The sequence below is a fragment of the Cavia porcellus genome, unplaced genomic scaffold, assembly GCF_034190915.1.
Source record: "Cavia porcellus strain 051 isolate PalLab524CR breed Dunkin Hartley unplaced genomic scaffold, mCavPor4.1 scaffold_27, whole genome shotgun sequence".
Taxonomy (NCBI): Eukaryota; Metazoa; Chordata; class Mammalia; order Rodentia; family Caviidae; genus Cavia; species Cavia porcellus.
The window spans coordinates 51030443-51048317 of NW_026947510.1; the positions used below are offsets into that span (position 1 = coordinate 51030443).

A 17875-nucleotide genomic window follows, 5' to 3' on the forward strand; every position below is an offset into this window, starting at 1 on the left:
ACTATTAGCTTTTCTGACTAGGAGAGTAAAACAATATTTTAAAAATAAAATATTGATGAATTTACAGCTGGCATTTGAGGGGACCTTTTCCTTTTCCCCGACTGGCTGCTCGGTTTCCAGCCTGTTTTGTTCCTGTCTTCTTCCCGGCCTCTGAATGCTCTAGAGAGACCCCAGGTGCAGTCTTTACTCCTGTTAGAATGCAGTATCCCTGCTCTTCGGTGAGCTCCCCCAGACTCAGAACTTTAGCACCTGCATGTGGACGGCTCCCAGATGCACTTCGCCAGCTCAGACTTCTCATTAACTTCAAGCTCATCCAGCTGTGACTGCCAGAGGCAAGTGAAACTTAAAATGTCCAAAGCCGAACTCTCAGGCGTAATTCCCAGAACCTCCAGCCTTTTCATCATCCTGGTTGCTGACAGCTGCATCTTTCCAGCTGTCAAGACCCAAAACCCTAGGGGCATCTGACTCCACTTTTGCTTATATCTTGCATCAAACTCATCAGTAAATCCAGCTGGCCCACCCTTCAATATCTATCAGGAACCCACCATTTCTCTCCCTCTGTGCTGCCACCCCTGGTCCAAACCACATGAGAGTAGGCAAATAAGATTCAACCTAAATATCCTATGGCAGGAGAACAGTTAAGTAAATAGTCGATAATCAGTGTAGTTCATTGCATGCTGTGGTTTAAAGATTCTAGCAATAGATGTGTAAGCTAAAAGTTTAGTGTTATACATAAGTAATTACAATTATGTAATTTACATAAATCAGATGCATAATGGAAAGTCTATAAACTATCATACTTCACACTAATTCTATTAATTGTTGCCTGTGAACCAACGCATTTTGACTACCACTGTACGTGTTGTAATCATCTTTTTCCCCATTGGATATTTAGTTGGGACATTTTTAAACAATACTGCAGGAGATGTACATATACATACCTTTATGTATTGTCATTTCTAGTGCATAATCCCTGGAAGTTGGTTACAGAACGTTCATCTTTATCACTTACCTTTTAAATAAAAGTCGTACATTTTAAAAATACACAGTTCAGAATAGGCAGTCTCTCCCTATAACCTCTGTCTTCCCCAGGGGTCATTATAATAAGCCTCTTATGAATCAGAAAGCCTATCTATAAATAGTTGCTTTTAAATATATATGCAGATACAGTTGAATGCTACTGTATGCCTTGATCCTTAACCTCGGATCTTTAAGTTAATGCCATCTCTTGCAGTTTTTTTCCCCAAATGAGCGAAAAGACCAGATCCACTATTTTAGAGCAGATGATGCCTTCAGAAAACAGCAGTAGGTAGAATTGTAACCAGAATAAAATACGCTTATCTAGAAACACAGGATATACTTCTCAAGCAGCAAACACAGGAAGTCATTTGAGGTTTCTACAAAACGAGAAAAGTAGGCACAGTGTTGCACCACCTGTAACGCCAGCTACTAAGGTGGCTGAGGCAAGAGAATCACAAGTTCAAGGCCATGCTAGGTAATGGGAGTACCCTGTCTTGTAAAAAGGAATATAGGTCAAGCAGAGCATCCCTGGGTTCAAGCCCTAGCACCACAGAAAAACTATAAGGCATTAAACTGGTTATTGGTCTCCGTTGTCATTTCACATAACCCCTAACCCCCAGCAGTTCGCTTTTGTGGAAGATGAACAGGGCTTTAAAATGAAGGTGATCTGTCAGCTCCTGGTCTCAGATGACAGTGCCACTCTGGTCAAGTGCGTAGTGCTTGCTTTGTTGAAAGTTATTTAAGTCAGTTTCTTGCATTGATATGCCCAAAGTTTTTGTTCCTACTTCATGTAAGACCCTAAACCCAAAAGCAAAAGTATTTCAGTGGATGGGGGAAAATACCTGATACGTGTCACTGAAGAAATTCAGAAGACAGAGCTGGTTTGGAAAAGAAGTTAAGTTACTGTATTTGTAGAGAAGTCTCTCCTGTGTTGAGAAAAACACCAGACATTAATAAGCATAAGAGAGAGGTTTCTTGCCCCCCAGAAAAAAGAAGCCTTTAAATCCTGCCTCAAATTATTCCTCCCGAACCCCAGGCCTAGACTTGATGATATATATCCATACATTTGCACAATATATATTCCTTTGCAACAGGGTGCACAGTATATTCTTTTGCTAGGGCTGCCATAACAAAATAGCAGCAGAAACAATTTTCTCATAGTTATGGAGGGTGGGAGCCCATGTCATGGTGGTGGGGTTGGTGTCTTCCTCTGGCCGCTCTGTTGAGGTAGCCGCTCTTTCCTCTGAGCAGGTGCACCTGTCTGTCCTAGCCTGGAACCCAGGGCCTCACACATGCTAAGCGTGTGCTCTACCACTGAGCCACACCCTCTCACCTCCTCTTGATGTAAGGACACTAGTCACATTGGATTACTCTAATAGCCTCCTTAATTGCTTCTTAAAGAGCCTATTTCCAAATAAAGTCACATTCTGAGGTTCTAGGGAGTTAGAGCTTCAACACTAAATGAGAGTAAAACACACAAATTGATCCACAACGTGAAGGGAAATAGCCACTTTCTAAGACACAGTGTGGGGAGCTGGATTCCAGGACAAGGCCCTGTTCTCAGAAGGTTAGCACCAAAAACACCAGATTTTAATAAATGTTATCAATGGGTATTATAGAGATCCTCACGGGGAGAACTTTGAAAAGTTATGTACAAATGCTGCTGTGGAGATACTTGTAGTATTAGCAGTTTTAAACAGGTATGCATCATTTGAAATGAACAATAAATGGATCTACAGCCTCAATGAGTAATTCAGAAAAAAAAAGTTTGTGTAAAATTAATAATTTCCAATAAGAGCATGATAAAGAGTAATAGTACCAATTCATTAGCAGAAGAAAGTTGAAAGTAATCAGTGACTTAGGTCATCATGATGGAGTATAAAGCACACTTTGATAGGCATAAGGGGCAGATAGCATGATCTCTAAAGTCCTTCGTTGCCTAATATTCTAGCAATTTCTTTGTTGGAATTAGTTTTCTATCCCACCTTCTATAGAAAACTCTCCACCATCCCCCTTTTATCCAAAGAGAAATCTCTGGAGAATATTATAGTGAGTTTTGGCAGCCTGATAGCTAACCTGTAACAGGTTAATCAGAACTTTGGGAGAACACTTAAAGAGTAGTATGAGAGGTTTTTCCTATAATCCTACCACTTTCCTTCAGCTCCACACACCTGAAGTACTAATGACCCCCACCACGGATTAGTCCAGTAGAAAAAATCAGCTTTCTCACAGACTATACATTTGAACACAGTGCCCCACCTTTCCTTCACTTCCTGTTCTTAACCTGATACTTTAAGATAAAGAACTAAACTGTCCAGATTATAGTTTTTAGTTGTGAAACTTCCCTCATGTACTATTGCAATGGTACAAATAAGAGTCACTGATAACTTTTAGGAGACTCCCATAATCAAGAGGATTTTTAGCACTTTTTGAAAACAGGAATTTATTATAAAAATTGTACAAAGTGACTTTTTAAAATTACAAGTCATAGTGAAAGTTTTTAAATAACTTGTGTCCTCTCTCCAAAGAAGTGTGATCTGCCTTCTACAGTTGAGGCAGTACAGAAATTTTGGTGGTACAGAGAATAACTCACGACATTTCATTAAACCTTGTTAGAATGTACAAAGATACGGTAGAAACCAGAGTCCCTACAGTACCTTTTCAATCAGATTTTTTTGGCTGAAGTTATAAACAATAAGAATTATAGAGCAGTAAGTAGATACCTGCACTGATTTTTTCAAAGCAAAAACGGTTCATTTTCTATTTTCTCAGGTTTTTTTTTTTTAACCCTTCCCAACACACTTTTAAAAGCAAAAGTTAAAGGTATCTCCAGGTACACAAAACTTCAATAATCTTTTATACCCTGAAGAAATTCAAACAAGCAGCATCACTTACGTAGTGGTTACCTCACAAACATTATGTGCCATGGCCACAAACGACCCCAGCTTGTGAGAGGAACTGGCTCACAATCCAGAGCTCCATCAGGTAAGAAAAAAAGGCAGTGAGCAGGAGGAAAGCGGCCCAGGGCTGCCGGGGTCTTTTTTGTGATTAATCAAGAATACCAAACTTGGGGCTGGGGATTTAGCTCAGCAGCATAAGTGCCTGCCTTGCAAGCAGGCAGTTGTGAGTTCGATCCCTGGTACCGGTAAAAAGGAAAAAGACAAAAAGAAAAAAAAAGAATACCAAACTCAGGGCACCTGCCTTCGGGTATCCAAGCTGGGCCTGATTAAACGCAGATCACACCCAGTCTCCTTGATAACTGACTGCCTCCTTATCACTTCAAAACACAGTGCACAGGCTCGCATGACAAGAAAGCAGTCAAAACCAATTAAAAACTACTGTACCTTAATGCTAACACAGCTATTTTGGCAAAAAGAAGGAATTTTTTCAAGGTTGTTAATGGCACCATACATTAAGGCTAGGGATCAGCTTATTTCCTTGAAATGAAACATGATCCATGTCACCTAATGCAGTTTAAACACTATCTTAAAAGGTCTTGAAAGGAAAAAAAAAAAAAACCCAAGTCCTTTATTTGGAACATAAATAAATTACCTATATAAACATTCTATTAGCTATGTAGAATTTCTAAATGACTGATGTGATTTAACCACTTGAAAAGTTAGCGTTTTTTAAGCAATGAAAGGCAAAAACAAAGGGATCCCACTGAACTGTACCCTAAAAATAAGTTGGTGAGTTTAACGTGTAGTTTACAATTAAAAATTTTAAATGTTAAAACGAAGATACCTTGTTGATTAAAAGAACATGCAAACCAAGTACCCAGATTGGTTACATAAGAAAAAAAATGACTTTTTATATTCTGACATTCAAGGGCTCAGGATCAAATCCCTCTATCTGCAAACAGAGAGGCAAATGCCCAATGTAATACTGAAATACCTCCCACTCCCCACGGTTAGAGTCAGGGAAGGGGACTGTCGAGGACTTACAGAAAAAAACAGCAGGGCGAGAACCCCTGTTACTCATTTTTGAGTTTTTGGTGTATTGAATGGACTGTATGGATCCTAGATCTGTAAACCAAAAGACAATGCATTCGGGTAATTTGAATAAGGAAAAGCCTCCCTACCACCAACTTTTTTGGTCACCTTTCTGACTTAGACTCATCCTGATGGCCTAGTGAACCCTCACCATGTATCAGTAAAGACACCCTGAAATGCCAGGCGTGACCATGTTAGCAATACACCGCAGACTGCTGAAGCCATCTGGCGTGAGCTCCAGAGTTGAGGTTCCCTGACCAAACCCACACCACTCTAAAGAAGCAGGGGAGTCCTCTCTCCTGCAGGCTGCTTTTTCTGGAAGAGGTCTTTGATCTGGGTCAACTGACGATGAAGCCTTTCTCTCAGCGGAGGCAGGTGGTAGCTGGGATCCAGGATGTTTGTTATGCGGCGGGCTCTCTCTTGCTTCCACAGCTTGTACGGGTGAGGTGGGAAAGGCGGTCGCCCCCTTTCTCTTCGTATCTGTAACGTGACTCCGCTGACAGCCAGCATCCCCCATACTGCCAGGATAATAAAGTCTAAAAAACAACGTAGAAGATTTCAATTTTAAAACTGTTGTGTTTGAAAACCAGACCTACACAACCAAGCCATGCATGGGAAAGCTGCAGTCTTATTTTTGAAACTTAAAAAATGTTGTATTATAGACATCCAGAAGTGCAAATCAGTCAGGAAAGAATCGATTGTCTGAATCCTTGGCATCCCAGTGTTAGGGGACCCGTGCCCGTAGGCAGTTGTTGGGGGCTGGAGGAAGAAGGAGGTGACCCAGTTACCTGCAGTCGCCTTTGTACGTGGTGGACACCAGAGCCTCACTTCCTCCCCACACCATTCTCTAAGGGATCCAACCTCACTCACGTAGAGAAGACATGGGGATGCATCAGCGAGTCCCACAGCTTCTAATAAATGCTTTGCTTGCACTTAAAAACTCTAAGACACATGGATTTCAACATCTCTAGCATCAACCTCTTATCCAAAGAAAATACTTTGCCCTAAAAAACTCGGCAGTCACAGCTGTGCCTATTCAGGGTATCCGCAATTCTAAGACAGGCTTTTCCACCCTTCATATCTTAACATTTCTGAAGTCAACAGAATTTACAAACTTTGCGAACATTTAATATGGTGGTCATTTTTTTTTCTTCCCTTTAAGAAGTCAGCGGAAAATCTTGAATAGATAAAATCTTACAAGAGAGGAAGCAAGACACTAATTGAAAATCACTTTCATTTTCAACCACCAAATTGCCTGCTTCATTAAGGAAGGGAGATGGGACTCAAAGGACTTTTAAATGACTGAAAAATTAAATCAGGTGCCCCTTCTCATCCCTCACTCATCAAACATCTTCACGGTCATGTAGTTGAGAATCCACTTGCAAACCAAACTAATCCAGGCTTAGAAATTTCTCAACCAAGCTCACTTGACAGATTTTTAGAAGTGTGAATCTTAAAAATTTACATTCCTAGCTCCCATGGGCATGTTATGAACAGAGTGTTCTCACCGCGTTGGTAGTGTCTCCTCCTTTCTAAGTCTGGCCAGTTGCTTTTTTTTGAGTTCTCTTGTTAACATGGAAAAGTCAACACTCAGCTATTGAACCATTGCCCCTGTTTTTGAAGGTAAGAGTCTTACCATTAGTTTGAGAAGGCACATTTGTGAAAGCTCTGTGGAAATCCGTGTTGAGTGCCCTCCTGAGAACGTTCAGAGTGATGTAAGAAAGGCTTGTGTACATGTAACTGTCAACAGCCAAAACCACCGAGTACGAGCCAACCACTCCGCAGGTCAGGATGTTCAGCTGTGGAAGAAGGGGGAACCTGAGTCATCATCCCTGGGGGAACGGAATAGTTGCTAACTGTCACAACTGGCCTCAACCACCAGGAATTACTTCTGATCCCGCAGGGCACACAAAAAGGGACCCTGTCTTAGAGCTGACAAAGATAAACTAAGACCTTGAAACTTAACACCTATGGGGAGTTCTCAAAACAGTTTATCTGCTTAATATACACTTCTAGACCACATAAGGATGTTTCAATGAATGACAGAACAGATGACAGCCCTATAAGGTTACATACAGCACCCAGTAACGCTATAGCCCTCTTTGTTTGTGTAAGTACATTCTATCATGTTTGCACTATTCTGTGGATGCACTTCTTGGAAAGGATCCTGTTGCTAAGCAACACGATTATACTGTATCACAGAAAATAATCTTGCCTATAAAGTCTTATATAAAGACCCATGCTAGAGACAGTGAAAACTAGTGCTCCCCCTGAGTTTGATGCTCTGGACTTGTATGTTGACAGGTGATGCTCTGTTTTAGGAAGAGGGAGCTTCTGTAGAACTTTCTTTGCTCTCACATAGCAACAAAGTTGTTGAGAAGCAGTCACCCTGCTGCAGTTAATCACGCAGCCCTGTCCAGTGAGCAGAACATGCAAAATGATGCACTGGGCCATCCGCTGAAGGTCTGGGGCCATGTATGGATAAACCTAACTTTTTGGGAAACACTTACTATTCTTAGGCAGCCCAAGAAAACTACTGGAATGAAGACAGTGATACAAGAGAAAGTCACCCAAAACACAGCATCATCACGAAAAACCTTTAGGTTTCCTGAAAAAGCAAAAAAAAGAGTAAGCAGTAGGTTTATGAAGTTAAATTTCATTTTCTCAATATTAACACATATATACCCCGCAAGCTTAAAGTAACAGCCAGGGAGTATGCTGGCAACTACAAATAAATTCTGATTTTTTATATGTGTCAATACAAAACCCCCTTTGAAGGGCATGCCCTAAAAGGTACGGGGTGAGGACCACAGAGGCGAATGCTCTACACTCAGTAGCAGAATAATTCAGAAAAGGTTCAGAGTCTCAGCTCTTCTAACTAGCTCCACGACCCTGGGCCTCACTAGGTTCCCTTACCGAGAAGTGGAGAAGACTGAAATATATCATCTCCCAGGTCTAAACTATCTACCTAGCCCTAAATATCTGTGATTTCCTGTTTTCATACCAAGGGAAACAACAAAAACCCACAAGTAACAAGATACTCGAAGTTAAGCTGTGAACCTGATAGAAGCAGCAAGATCCCCTTAACAGGTTTTTTTGATCAACCCATATCCTGCCAGGTTGCTGCACAGTAACCATCTGCTACTACCAAAGCATCCTCCCGCTGCCCAGCTCCAATATGCCGCATACCCTAGAGTGACCGGAACCAATTTATAAGAGCTCCTCTTTTAAAATTACCTGACTATTCAGTACTGACCCTGTCACCGTTGTTCGTCTGTAAATGGTCCTGTATCTCAAGATTCACATATCCTGGGCACAGGATCTAAACTTAGGGCTCCACAGTCTCTGAAAGCACTATGTACCAATGAGGAAAATTTATGGATCATATTCTTTTTTTTTGCAGGGGCTGGGTACCAAGAATTGAACTCAGGACCTCATGCTTGCCAGGCAGGTGCTGTGCCACTAAGCATCCCTGGCCCCTGCATGATTTTTTTTTTTTTTTTGTACTGGGGATCGAACTCACAACCTTATAGTTGCCAGGAAATACTTGTGTGCTGAGCTAAATCTCCAGCCCATGGATCACATTCTTAAGTTTAACTTTATTACCCTTCCTAAAATACACATATGGCCTTTTTCAAAAATCTTTCAAGGAATCTAAGGATTCAAAATAGTTATGATGCAAACGTATGAAGAACAGATCTTTACAGAGAACAATCTCTTTGCTGCCCACACAAGCCTGAAACAACAATGAACTAATCAGATCTGAGAGGTCAGTTAAATATTTTCACACATTAATGCTTAAAAGTATGAAGCTAAGCTGGGGCACAGCAGTGCATACTTGTGATCCGAGCTACTCAGGAGGCTGAGGCAGGAGAATCCCAAGTATGAGGCCAGCTGGTCAATTCCTCAAACTAAGGAATATAAAAACCATGGGATGTAATTCAGTACAAAGGGCTGGCTTTAATTCCCAGTATCAGTAATAACAATAATGTTGAATGACAATGTTGTGGTTTAAGTCATTTTTCATAAGGGTGGAAAGTAGAGGCTTTTCATTTATATTAATGTTTACTTCTGTCCTATGAGAGAATTTTTTTTGGTAGTGCTGGGGATTGAAACTATGAGAGAATTTTATAGCTGATGAAACAAAAAGCTTCAGTACTTTGTTCAAGATTAAAAGGTTTTTCTGGCACTAGAGCCAAGCCCATCTTAGTATTTTTCTGACATCATATGCTATGTTCATTCTACTCATCATAGGTAGATTAAAACCCAGGCACAGTGGTGCACACCTGTAATCCCAGCATTTTGGATGGCTGAGGCAGGAGGATTGTGAGTTTGAGCCCAGCCTGGACAATTTAGCAAGACTCTGTCTCAAAACTAAACACAAACTAAAAGACCAGAGAAGTTGTTCAGTGAGAAGGCCCTGAGTCCGACCTCCAGTTTGGAGAAAGACAGACCCCCCCCCCAAAAAAAAGAAAGAAAAAGAAAGGGCACATTAATTACTAGAAATCCAAATCCAATCTATCTTCCCCCATCCTCTAAGCACTATCAAAAAGGGAGAGGGATTAAGCACTATTTAACTAAGCTCGCTTAGGGCAGGACCTCCAATCCGTACTCCATTTTGCCAATCTTGGGGTTTGAAGGCAGCGCTCTGCAATCACCTAGCACAGCATGCCTTTGAAAACAGACAGATTCTCATTTGTCTTGCTTTTCTAAAGGTGCCACACATCCAGTGCCAACTTTCTTAACTCTTCAGAAGGTGGAGATTCGTAACACCACTCCCAACAAAGGCAGTGGAAGCTCAAATAAAAAATCTTCCAAACAAGGAATCAGGAACACATCACCTACCCAGAGGCGTGAAGAAGGCCACTGCTGAGATGAGAAAGCCCAGGACAAGCCCAGCACACAGCATGCACAGCCCGAGGGTCCCGAATCGCCACCAGATGGCCACCAGGAAAACTCCGCTGACACCGCCAGCGACAGCTGTCAGGGTCAGTCGAACTGTGCAAAGGGAGATAACACACTGGTGACAAACAGCACTTCGGAGCATGTGGTGAAGCCGCAGCATCCCAACCAGCCTCTGGCCTAACGTGGGCAGCTACCGTGGGTGCTTCAGCAGGGCTGGGCCTGAGCCCTGCAAACACTCCCAGAGCTAATCCCCCAGGAAGGACGACAGGCGTGGCTTTCACGTAAATTAGGACTGAGACCCTGTTAAATGTGATGGGACAAGGGAAGGGGTATACTTTTATTTTGTTCTTAATAACAGGAGTTAAACTCAGTGCCTATACACTGAGCTACATTCCCTAGTCCTTTTTTATTTTTATTTCATTTATTTGTTTTGTTTATTTTTGTGGCAGGGTCTTGCTGATTTACTAAGTTGGCCAGGCTGGGCTTGAACTCTGCCTCAGCCTCCCAGAGTGCTGGGACACAGGCCTGTAGCCCCACACCCGGCTGGATGTTTTAAAATAAAGAATAACATTTTTATTGCTGTACATTTTGTATCTTCAGTGTATCACATAACTGGACCAAAGTTTACTGTCAACATGACCTTTCATTTCCCTAAGTACCAAGGAATTTCCCGTGCAGATTCAAAGCCCAGATGGGAAGGCCAAATGAGTGGTTTAAGCAAGATGCACGAAAGAAAGAAGCCACAGGTGGTGACATAGTCAGGGGCTGCTCATAATGACTACAACACTCAAATGCTGCAGAGGGGCCCTGTAGAGACCGTGCCAGTTTGTGCTTTCACAGCAAAGTCAAACGGGGATATAAATGGGGGACCCAGGACCTGCACATAGTCCTGGAGTTAAAAATACAACAGTTACACATTCTTTGCACACCGATGCAGACAAGGACCGGCCTCCTGCAAGCCTGCCTCACCTTTCTAGTTAGAGCCAACCCTGGAGCTCAGACACAGGCGGGACAGGGTGCTGTGCAAGCTCAAATCCCTGACTTGCATGGAGGATCTAGATGGGAGCCTTTCATGACGTTTTCTGTACTGGTTGCCCCTTTTTTCTTTTTGAGAGCTGCGTCTCCCCCTTCTGGTTGCAGCAGAAGTCCCCTAAAAGTCACACGAGTGCCAGTATTCCTTGGGCTCTGGTGTCATCTCTATGTTTGGGCTCAAGAATCCAGCTCAGTGAGAGTGGCCTGTTATTTCATGGGATGTCACACACTGTGGGCACATCCATGGAGGGAAAGGCAGAGTGCAGACACCACAGCACACTTTCAGAGCACGCAGCTAAATGACCACTTAAACTTACCGTCATACTTCAGAAGTGTCAGTCTTGTAATCAGAATGTAAAAGAGGAATCCCATGAAGATAAAGCCTATGAAGAATAATTCTGGTGGCAAATGAGCCAGAAAAGAAACAAACAAAGCAAGCTGTGGTTAGGTACTCTTTTTACAATGTAATTTAAATATCTAATATGCAAATGTATGCCTTGGCGCCATAGAATTTACAAATTACGACATTCAAAGGAGAAAAATAACTATCAAAAAGGCAGGTGAGCTTTAGAAATCATTGGGAGTAACTTTACTATCAAATATTAAAGCACATAGTCACTGTAGGATATACCATCATGTAGGCAGATCCATATAATATCACTTATTGTTACTTGTTAATGTCATAGCTCATCTTAATACATTTATATTTTCTACTTTAGTGTTTTGTCACTTGTGTCTCATCTGAAATCAGACACTAAATTTTGATGCTACATAAGCAAAAATAAAAGGTGGAAGGTTTTTTTAAGTATCCCAAAGTAAAGGATGATGTTTCCTTTAAATCATCGGTTTATATTAATCCATTAAACACCTGAAAATACAAAACTACAAATAATTCTGTCTCCTTCAAATAAGCCTAATCCTGACTATGGGCAGCACAGCGCTATATATTTCTTAAATTCTGCTTAGTTGTTACTATTAATATTTATACTCAGTTCTAACACAAATAGAATAATATGTATCAACATAAAAGAAAAAACAAACCAACTTGTAGTATCTGGGATTTTACCCACAGCATAGTAATTAAATTCTCTGCTATGGAATCCTTCTACACTGTCAGGGATTAAATACGCCTCACAAGACTCTAAGAAAATTCCCCTAACAGAGGGAAAGGGAGGTGCTTTTTCAAACTCTGTTATACCAGGTTCAAAGAGCTTCATTACATAAGGAGCATATTCTTTTTTTTTTTTTTTTTTTTTTTTTGGTACCAGGGATCAAACTCACGACCTCACGCTCTCTAGGCAAGTGCTTATACCACTGAGCTAAATCCCCAATCCCCATTTTTCTTTTCTTTTTTTTTTTTTAGGATCATGTTCATTCTACCTATCACGCTCAGTTACCTATGTTAGTTAAGGACCTTTTGAAGGTACTGATAGTCCTCCTCTAATGATTTACATGTTTAACAGCTGTCCAGGCTTGCTACTGGGGCATGCAGCGTGGACCTAGGACTCCTTGCATGAAATAACAAACCACCATTTTTTGGACGGGGAGAGGAGTTTGGTACAGTTCTGCACATCTATGGATGCTCAATGTCTTTTTTTTGGTACAGCATTCTTTGATTACACAATATTGTAATTTTTGCTAATTGTACTATATAGTTCTATAGCTTTATGTTCTGTTGTACATGACAGTATTGCACATAAGAATCACACAAATCAAAACAAAGTCATCAGGGCCAGGGATTTAGCTCAGCAGCACAAGTGCTTGCCTGGCAAGTGCAAGGTGGTGAATTCAATCCCCAGTACCAATAAATAAAGAAGTAAAAAACAAAATCATCAGCAGGTGTGGTGGCACACAACTGTAATCCCAGCACTTGGCAGACTGAGGCAGGAGGATCATTATGAGTCCAGACCCGCCTGGGGTCATAGTGAGCTAAAGGCCCACCTGAACTGCATAAAGAGACCCTGTCTCAAACAACAACAAAAAACAAAACAAACAAACAAAAAATAATAAAGTCATCAAGTTGGAGTTATCTTTTACCATTTCTTTGTTCTGAATACTAAAATGTACCTATGATAGACAATTCCTCATGACCAATTCATTCATTGATCTAGTGGGGGACTGCACTGTGGTTGATAACGGAAGAATGTCTGTGATTGAAAACATTGCATAAAGGGCAGCCAAGATACTGAAACTAACTCAGTGGGCATAATTTATATTCCACTCTCCACCCCACGTCTCACTCTGTGGCTTCTGAAGTTTCCTTTGGCAACTGAACCTCCCAGACTGAGCAGATACTTCACGTTCACTATCTACCACACCTCAGAACCTGATTAATATGAAAACAAGTCCATCACCATCACCAAATCCACACACATTTTTATGCAGACACCCTGATTTCTAATATCAGCTATCATTAGCCAACTAGCATATCTAGTAATTTAAGATGTTTGTCACACAAACCAAATTTTATCCCTCCCTTAATAAGAGGAGGTTACAGCCAGGCATGGTGCCTCACACCTGTAATCCCAACACTCTGGGAGGCTGAGACAGGATGATCACAAATTTGAACCCAGCCTGGGGACTTGGCAACTTTAGTGAGATCCTATTGCAAAAGTTAAAAATATATACATTTAAAAGGCTAGAGATGTAACTCAGTGTGAAGGCGACATGTTCAATTTCCGGTACCAAAAAAAAAAAATTTTTTTTTTGCACTCTATTGTTAAGAAAAAGAAAAAAATTAAAATGTGGAACAACTCAGTAAATTATCAAAAGAATCCAACCATAAATCTATGAAAACAGTAGAGAGAGGCACTCTTTCTTTTCATAGATTTCCAAGAAATACATTCCCTGGCAGCACCTAAGACAAAAGTCTACAGGCAGCTTAACCCCGTTTATATCATACGTGATACCTGTTTTCCAGAATCTGTGTCCAAAGAAACAAATGAAGAGACCAAGCAGGGCAAAAAGAGTGAAGAACACTTTGGTGGAGACTCTTCCTAAAAAACAGTGAAAAGTTAGTGAATAATACATGCAATTTCACACTTCGTATTTAATTAATAAAACATCACCAAAAAAGCAAAACAAGATGACATTCATTTACTCTACATGTGTATAATTTATCCTTAAGATGGTCTTGTCACCTCTCATGAGTTGATGCAGGCAATTAATACCATTTTTTTCCCCTGAAAAATAAGACCTAACAGGAAAATAAGGTCTAGCTGGTCATTACCATGGTGATAGCAGAAAATTACACTGCATTATTCCCCTGCTGAGGTATACAGCACTACCTGTAATAGTCTTGGGGTAGAGGGCTAGCAAAAGGAAAGAAAGAAAAAGAAAGACTTAAAGCAGGCAAGCAGACAGCCTAAAACAATTGTTTCTTCAGTAAACTGGAAGGAATGGGGGGGGGCTGTGAATTAGTACAGATTCATGAGATGCATCAGCTAAAGACAATGTATAGACCTCATCCAAAACCTTATCAAACTGTGAAAAACACAGATGATGGGGAATTATAAATCCCATCTGTTCATTTCAGTGCTATTTGGCAATTATTTTTAATACTTGAGCTGAAAATTGTGATAATGACGTGGTGGTTATACACAGTTTTAAACAGTGCCTACCTGTTGGGGACCACGAATTATAAATTGAGTCTAGAGGGTCCAGGCTTGTTCTGGTCCTGCCCTTGAGCCAGATTGGATGGGGAACGCCCAGCTCTTTCCTAGTGACAGCTGGAGACCCTAGGGCTAATGACTGCTGGTGCTCACAGGGCAAGATCAGATCCATGGAGACCATCAGGCATCTGGGGAAACTACAGTGCCTGCATCTCGTCCTTGTCCTTGTCCTTGAAAGAATGATTAGGTCTTGTTACAGCCCAAGGTAGTCACCATTACTGTACCTGGAAACACCCACTGTCCTTGACTCAGAGGCAGTGAATAAATACCCTGATCCTGGGTTCTTTGTAGCCTCTTGTTCTCTGAGAACAACTGGTCACCTCAGATCCCTGCCTACACCCCTAGTTTGTCTCTTGCTGTTTCTTTCTTTCTTTCTTTCTTTTTTTTTTTTTTTATCGGTACTGGGGATCGAACTCACGACTGCCTGCTTGCAAGCAGGTGCTTATGCCACTGAGCTAAATCCCCAGCATCTCTTGCTTTTTCTTATGCCTTTACTCCAGGCAGGAGACTGGGGACTCACTGTGGGGGTACTTGATAACTGGACTGTGGAAATGGTCCCAATACTTACCTTCAAGAGATATAATTGGGCCCCCTAAATTCAAAGACACAATCTAAAAACGGGCATCTGAGATGAATACACATTTTTCAGATGAAGAAATATCAGTGGCAAATAAAGATATGAAAAAAATATTTAATATCACTGGTCATTCCAGAGATGCAAATTACAACACAGATTCCATCTCTCTCTGGAAAGAATGGCTGTTATCAATAAATCAACCAGTAACAAATACTGGAGGGGCTGTGGGGAAAAAGGAACACTTCTCCACTGTTGGTAGGAGCATAATCAGTACAACCATTCTGGAAATCAATGTGGAGAGTCCTCAAAAAACTAGAATTGGAGGTCCCATTCAACCCAGCTATTTCCCTTCTAGGTATTATCCCAGAAGAATTAAAAACATTGTACTACAATGATATATATGCAGCCATGTTTATAGCAGCACAATTTTCAATAGCTAGACCTTGGAAACAACTTAAATGTCTATCAACTGATAAATGGATAAAAAAGATGATATTTTTATATAATGGAATACTATTCAGTTATAAAGAAAGATAAACTCAAGGCTTTTAAAGGAAGTGAATGTAACTTGAGACCTTACTCATAAGTGAAATAAATCAGACTCACATGTGTAAACACCATACTGTCACCCTAGTATAAGAAACAGAAAAAGTAAGATTCAAAATGAACAATAGATATTGTGAAAGTAACAGAAACTGCTCAAGAGGAAAAAACAACTGGGATGGGTGAAAGGAGAAAAGAAGGAAAGGAAAAGAAAAAAAAACTATTTGACTGACTTTGCATGACCGTATTTGATGATCTGAGAATTTCTTGTGAAGATAACAATATGCAGTATAACAACCATTGTTACATTTCTGTCATGTTTTGAAATTCTACATTGCTATTGTTTTAGGGTTTTTATTTTTGCTTCTTTTTTTCTCTTTAAAATAAAAAAATATAAAAAGATAGCTAATAAAGTTATGCTACTGATTTTTTTAGTTTATTAAAAAAATGGTTTGTGCTTATATTGTTTAATCAATTATACATGTCTCTATCTTGTAATCTGAGCAACTATTTTGAAGATGGTAACATATGATATGTTAACTATTATTAATTTCCTATTATCTTGTTTTGAAATTCTGTAATTTTTATTGTTTTTTCTCTTTAAAAATAAAAAGATATATATGTATTTAAACATTTATTAAATACTTTCTGAAATACTAAATTTTAAGACATATATATGGATATATATATATATATATATATATATATATATATGGATTTTTACTGAAAATGAAGACCAAGGATCTGCTTTAAAATAAACTGGTGACAAAAGACACAGAGAAGTAAGTGGGTTGACAGCAGAAATAGAAAGGTGGCCATGAATTAAAACTGTTAGTGCTCAATGATTCATACACAGAGGCTCACTGAAGTTTCCACAATTAAAATATCCAATTTCATATTAAAAGAACTTACATTACACTTTAAAGCAAAATACTTCCAGACTTATAAATACATATTGCGTCAGGGGAAATGTTGTATTAAAGCAACAAAATAAAGCACAATATGCTTGGTGATGACAAAAATCTGTAAGGTCTAATCCACCACTTTCATAGGTATAAACTTTAAATGCCATGACTACTCAAAAGATACAGTTTTATTTTATTTTATTTTATTTATGGTACTGGGGACTGAACCCAAGGCCTCTGCACTGAACTACCTCCCCCGGCCTCTTCTTACTTTTTATTTGGAGACAGGATCTCCCTAAATTGCTAAATTACCCAGACTGCGCATGATACAGTTTAAATCAAAAGAAAAACATGCTCACTAAATTTGCTATCATCACAATGCCTTTGCAATAAATACAAGAAAATAATTCCTGAGCTAAGAACAAAAACCCGCACCTATACGAGCACACAAGGAAACGTTACGAGAGCAACAAAATAAACACATCAGAAGGCTTAGAAATGCTCCAGGGAGCTGCCTGTGGTGGAAAATACCTGTAACCCCAGCATTTTGGGAGGCTGAGACAGAATGATCATAAATTCAAGTCCATCCTGGGAACCTGGAAACTTAGAGAGACTCTGTCTCAAGAAATAAAAAAGGGCTGGGACGTAACTAAATGTGAAGGCACTGGGTTCAATCCCCAGTTACCTCCCACCCAAAAAAAGTGCAGATGGAGGCACCACAAGACATACAGTTAAATAAGAAACACAAGACGCACGACCAGAGTTTGCAAGTCATTACGGTGCCTGGGTATCAGCTTTTCTGAGAATCAGGAGCCCAATAAATACTAAGAGAAAGATAAAACACTACATTTTATTTATTTCAGACCTATCCTCCTAAGACTTAATTTTTGTATTTAAAACTTGGAGTTGAGTGGGGTGACTATTTTCAACTGAAAATGTGGCAAAAGTTTCCAGCAAATCCAATCACCAAAACAGCAAGATAAATATGAGCGTGGTAGCACACACCTATAATCCCAGCACTCGGGAGGCTGAGACAAGACGATCATTGAGAATTCAAGACCAGCCTGGATTACAAAGTGAGCTCAAGGCCAGCCTGAACTGCATAGTGAACCTCTGTCTCAAAAAGACATAAAAAAGGGCTGGGGATTTAGCTCAGTGGCTTAAGTGCCTGTCTGGCAAGCATGAGGTCATGAGTTCAATCCCAAGAACCACAAAAAAAAAAAAAAAAAA

At 40.2% G+C, this 17875-nt stretch overlaps 1 protein-coding gene across 1 annotated transcript in view; it reads right to left on the minus strand.

Annotated features, from left to right (window-relative positions):
* Positions 1–3446: 3446 nt before the first annotated feature.
* Positions 3447–17875, minus strand: part of Tm7sf3 (transmembrane 7 superfamily member 3) — a 41561-nt gene continuing 27132 nt past the window's right edge. The window contains exons 7-12 of the mRNA XM_003470341.5: positions 13859–13945; positions 11267–11347; positions 9858–10010; positions 7523–7620; positions 6649–6811; positions 3447–5548 (exon numbers count right to left, since the gene is read on the minus strand). Coding sequence (XP_003470389.3) covers positions 5286–5548; positions 6649–6811; positions 7523–7620; positions 9858–10010; positions 11267–11347; positions 13859–13945 — 845 coding nt within the window. The 3' untranslated portion in view covers positions 3447–5285. The remainder of the gene's footprint in view (positions 5549–6648; positions 6812–7522; positions 7621–9857; positions 10011–11266; positions 11348–13858; positions 13946–17875) is intronic.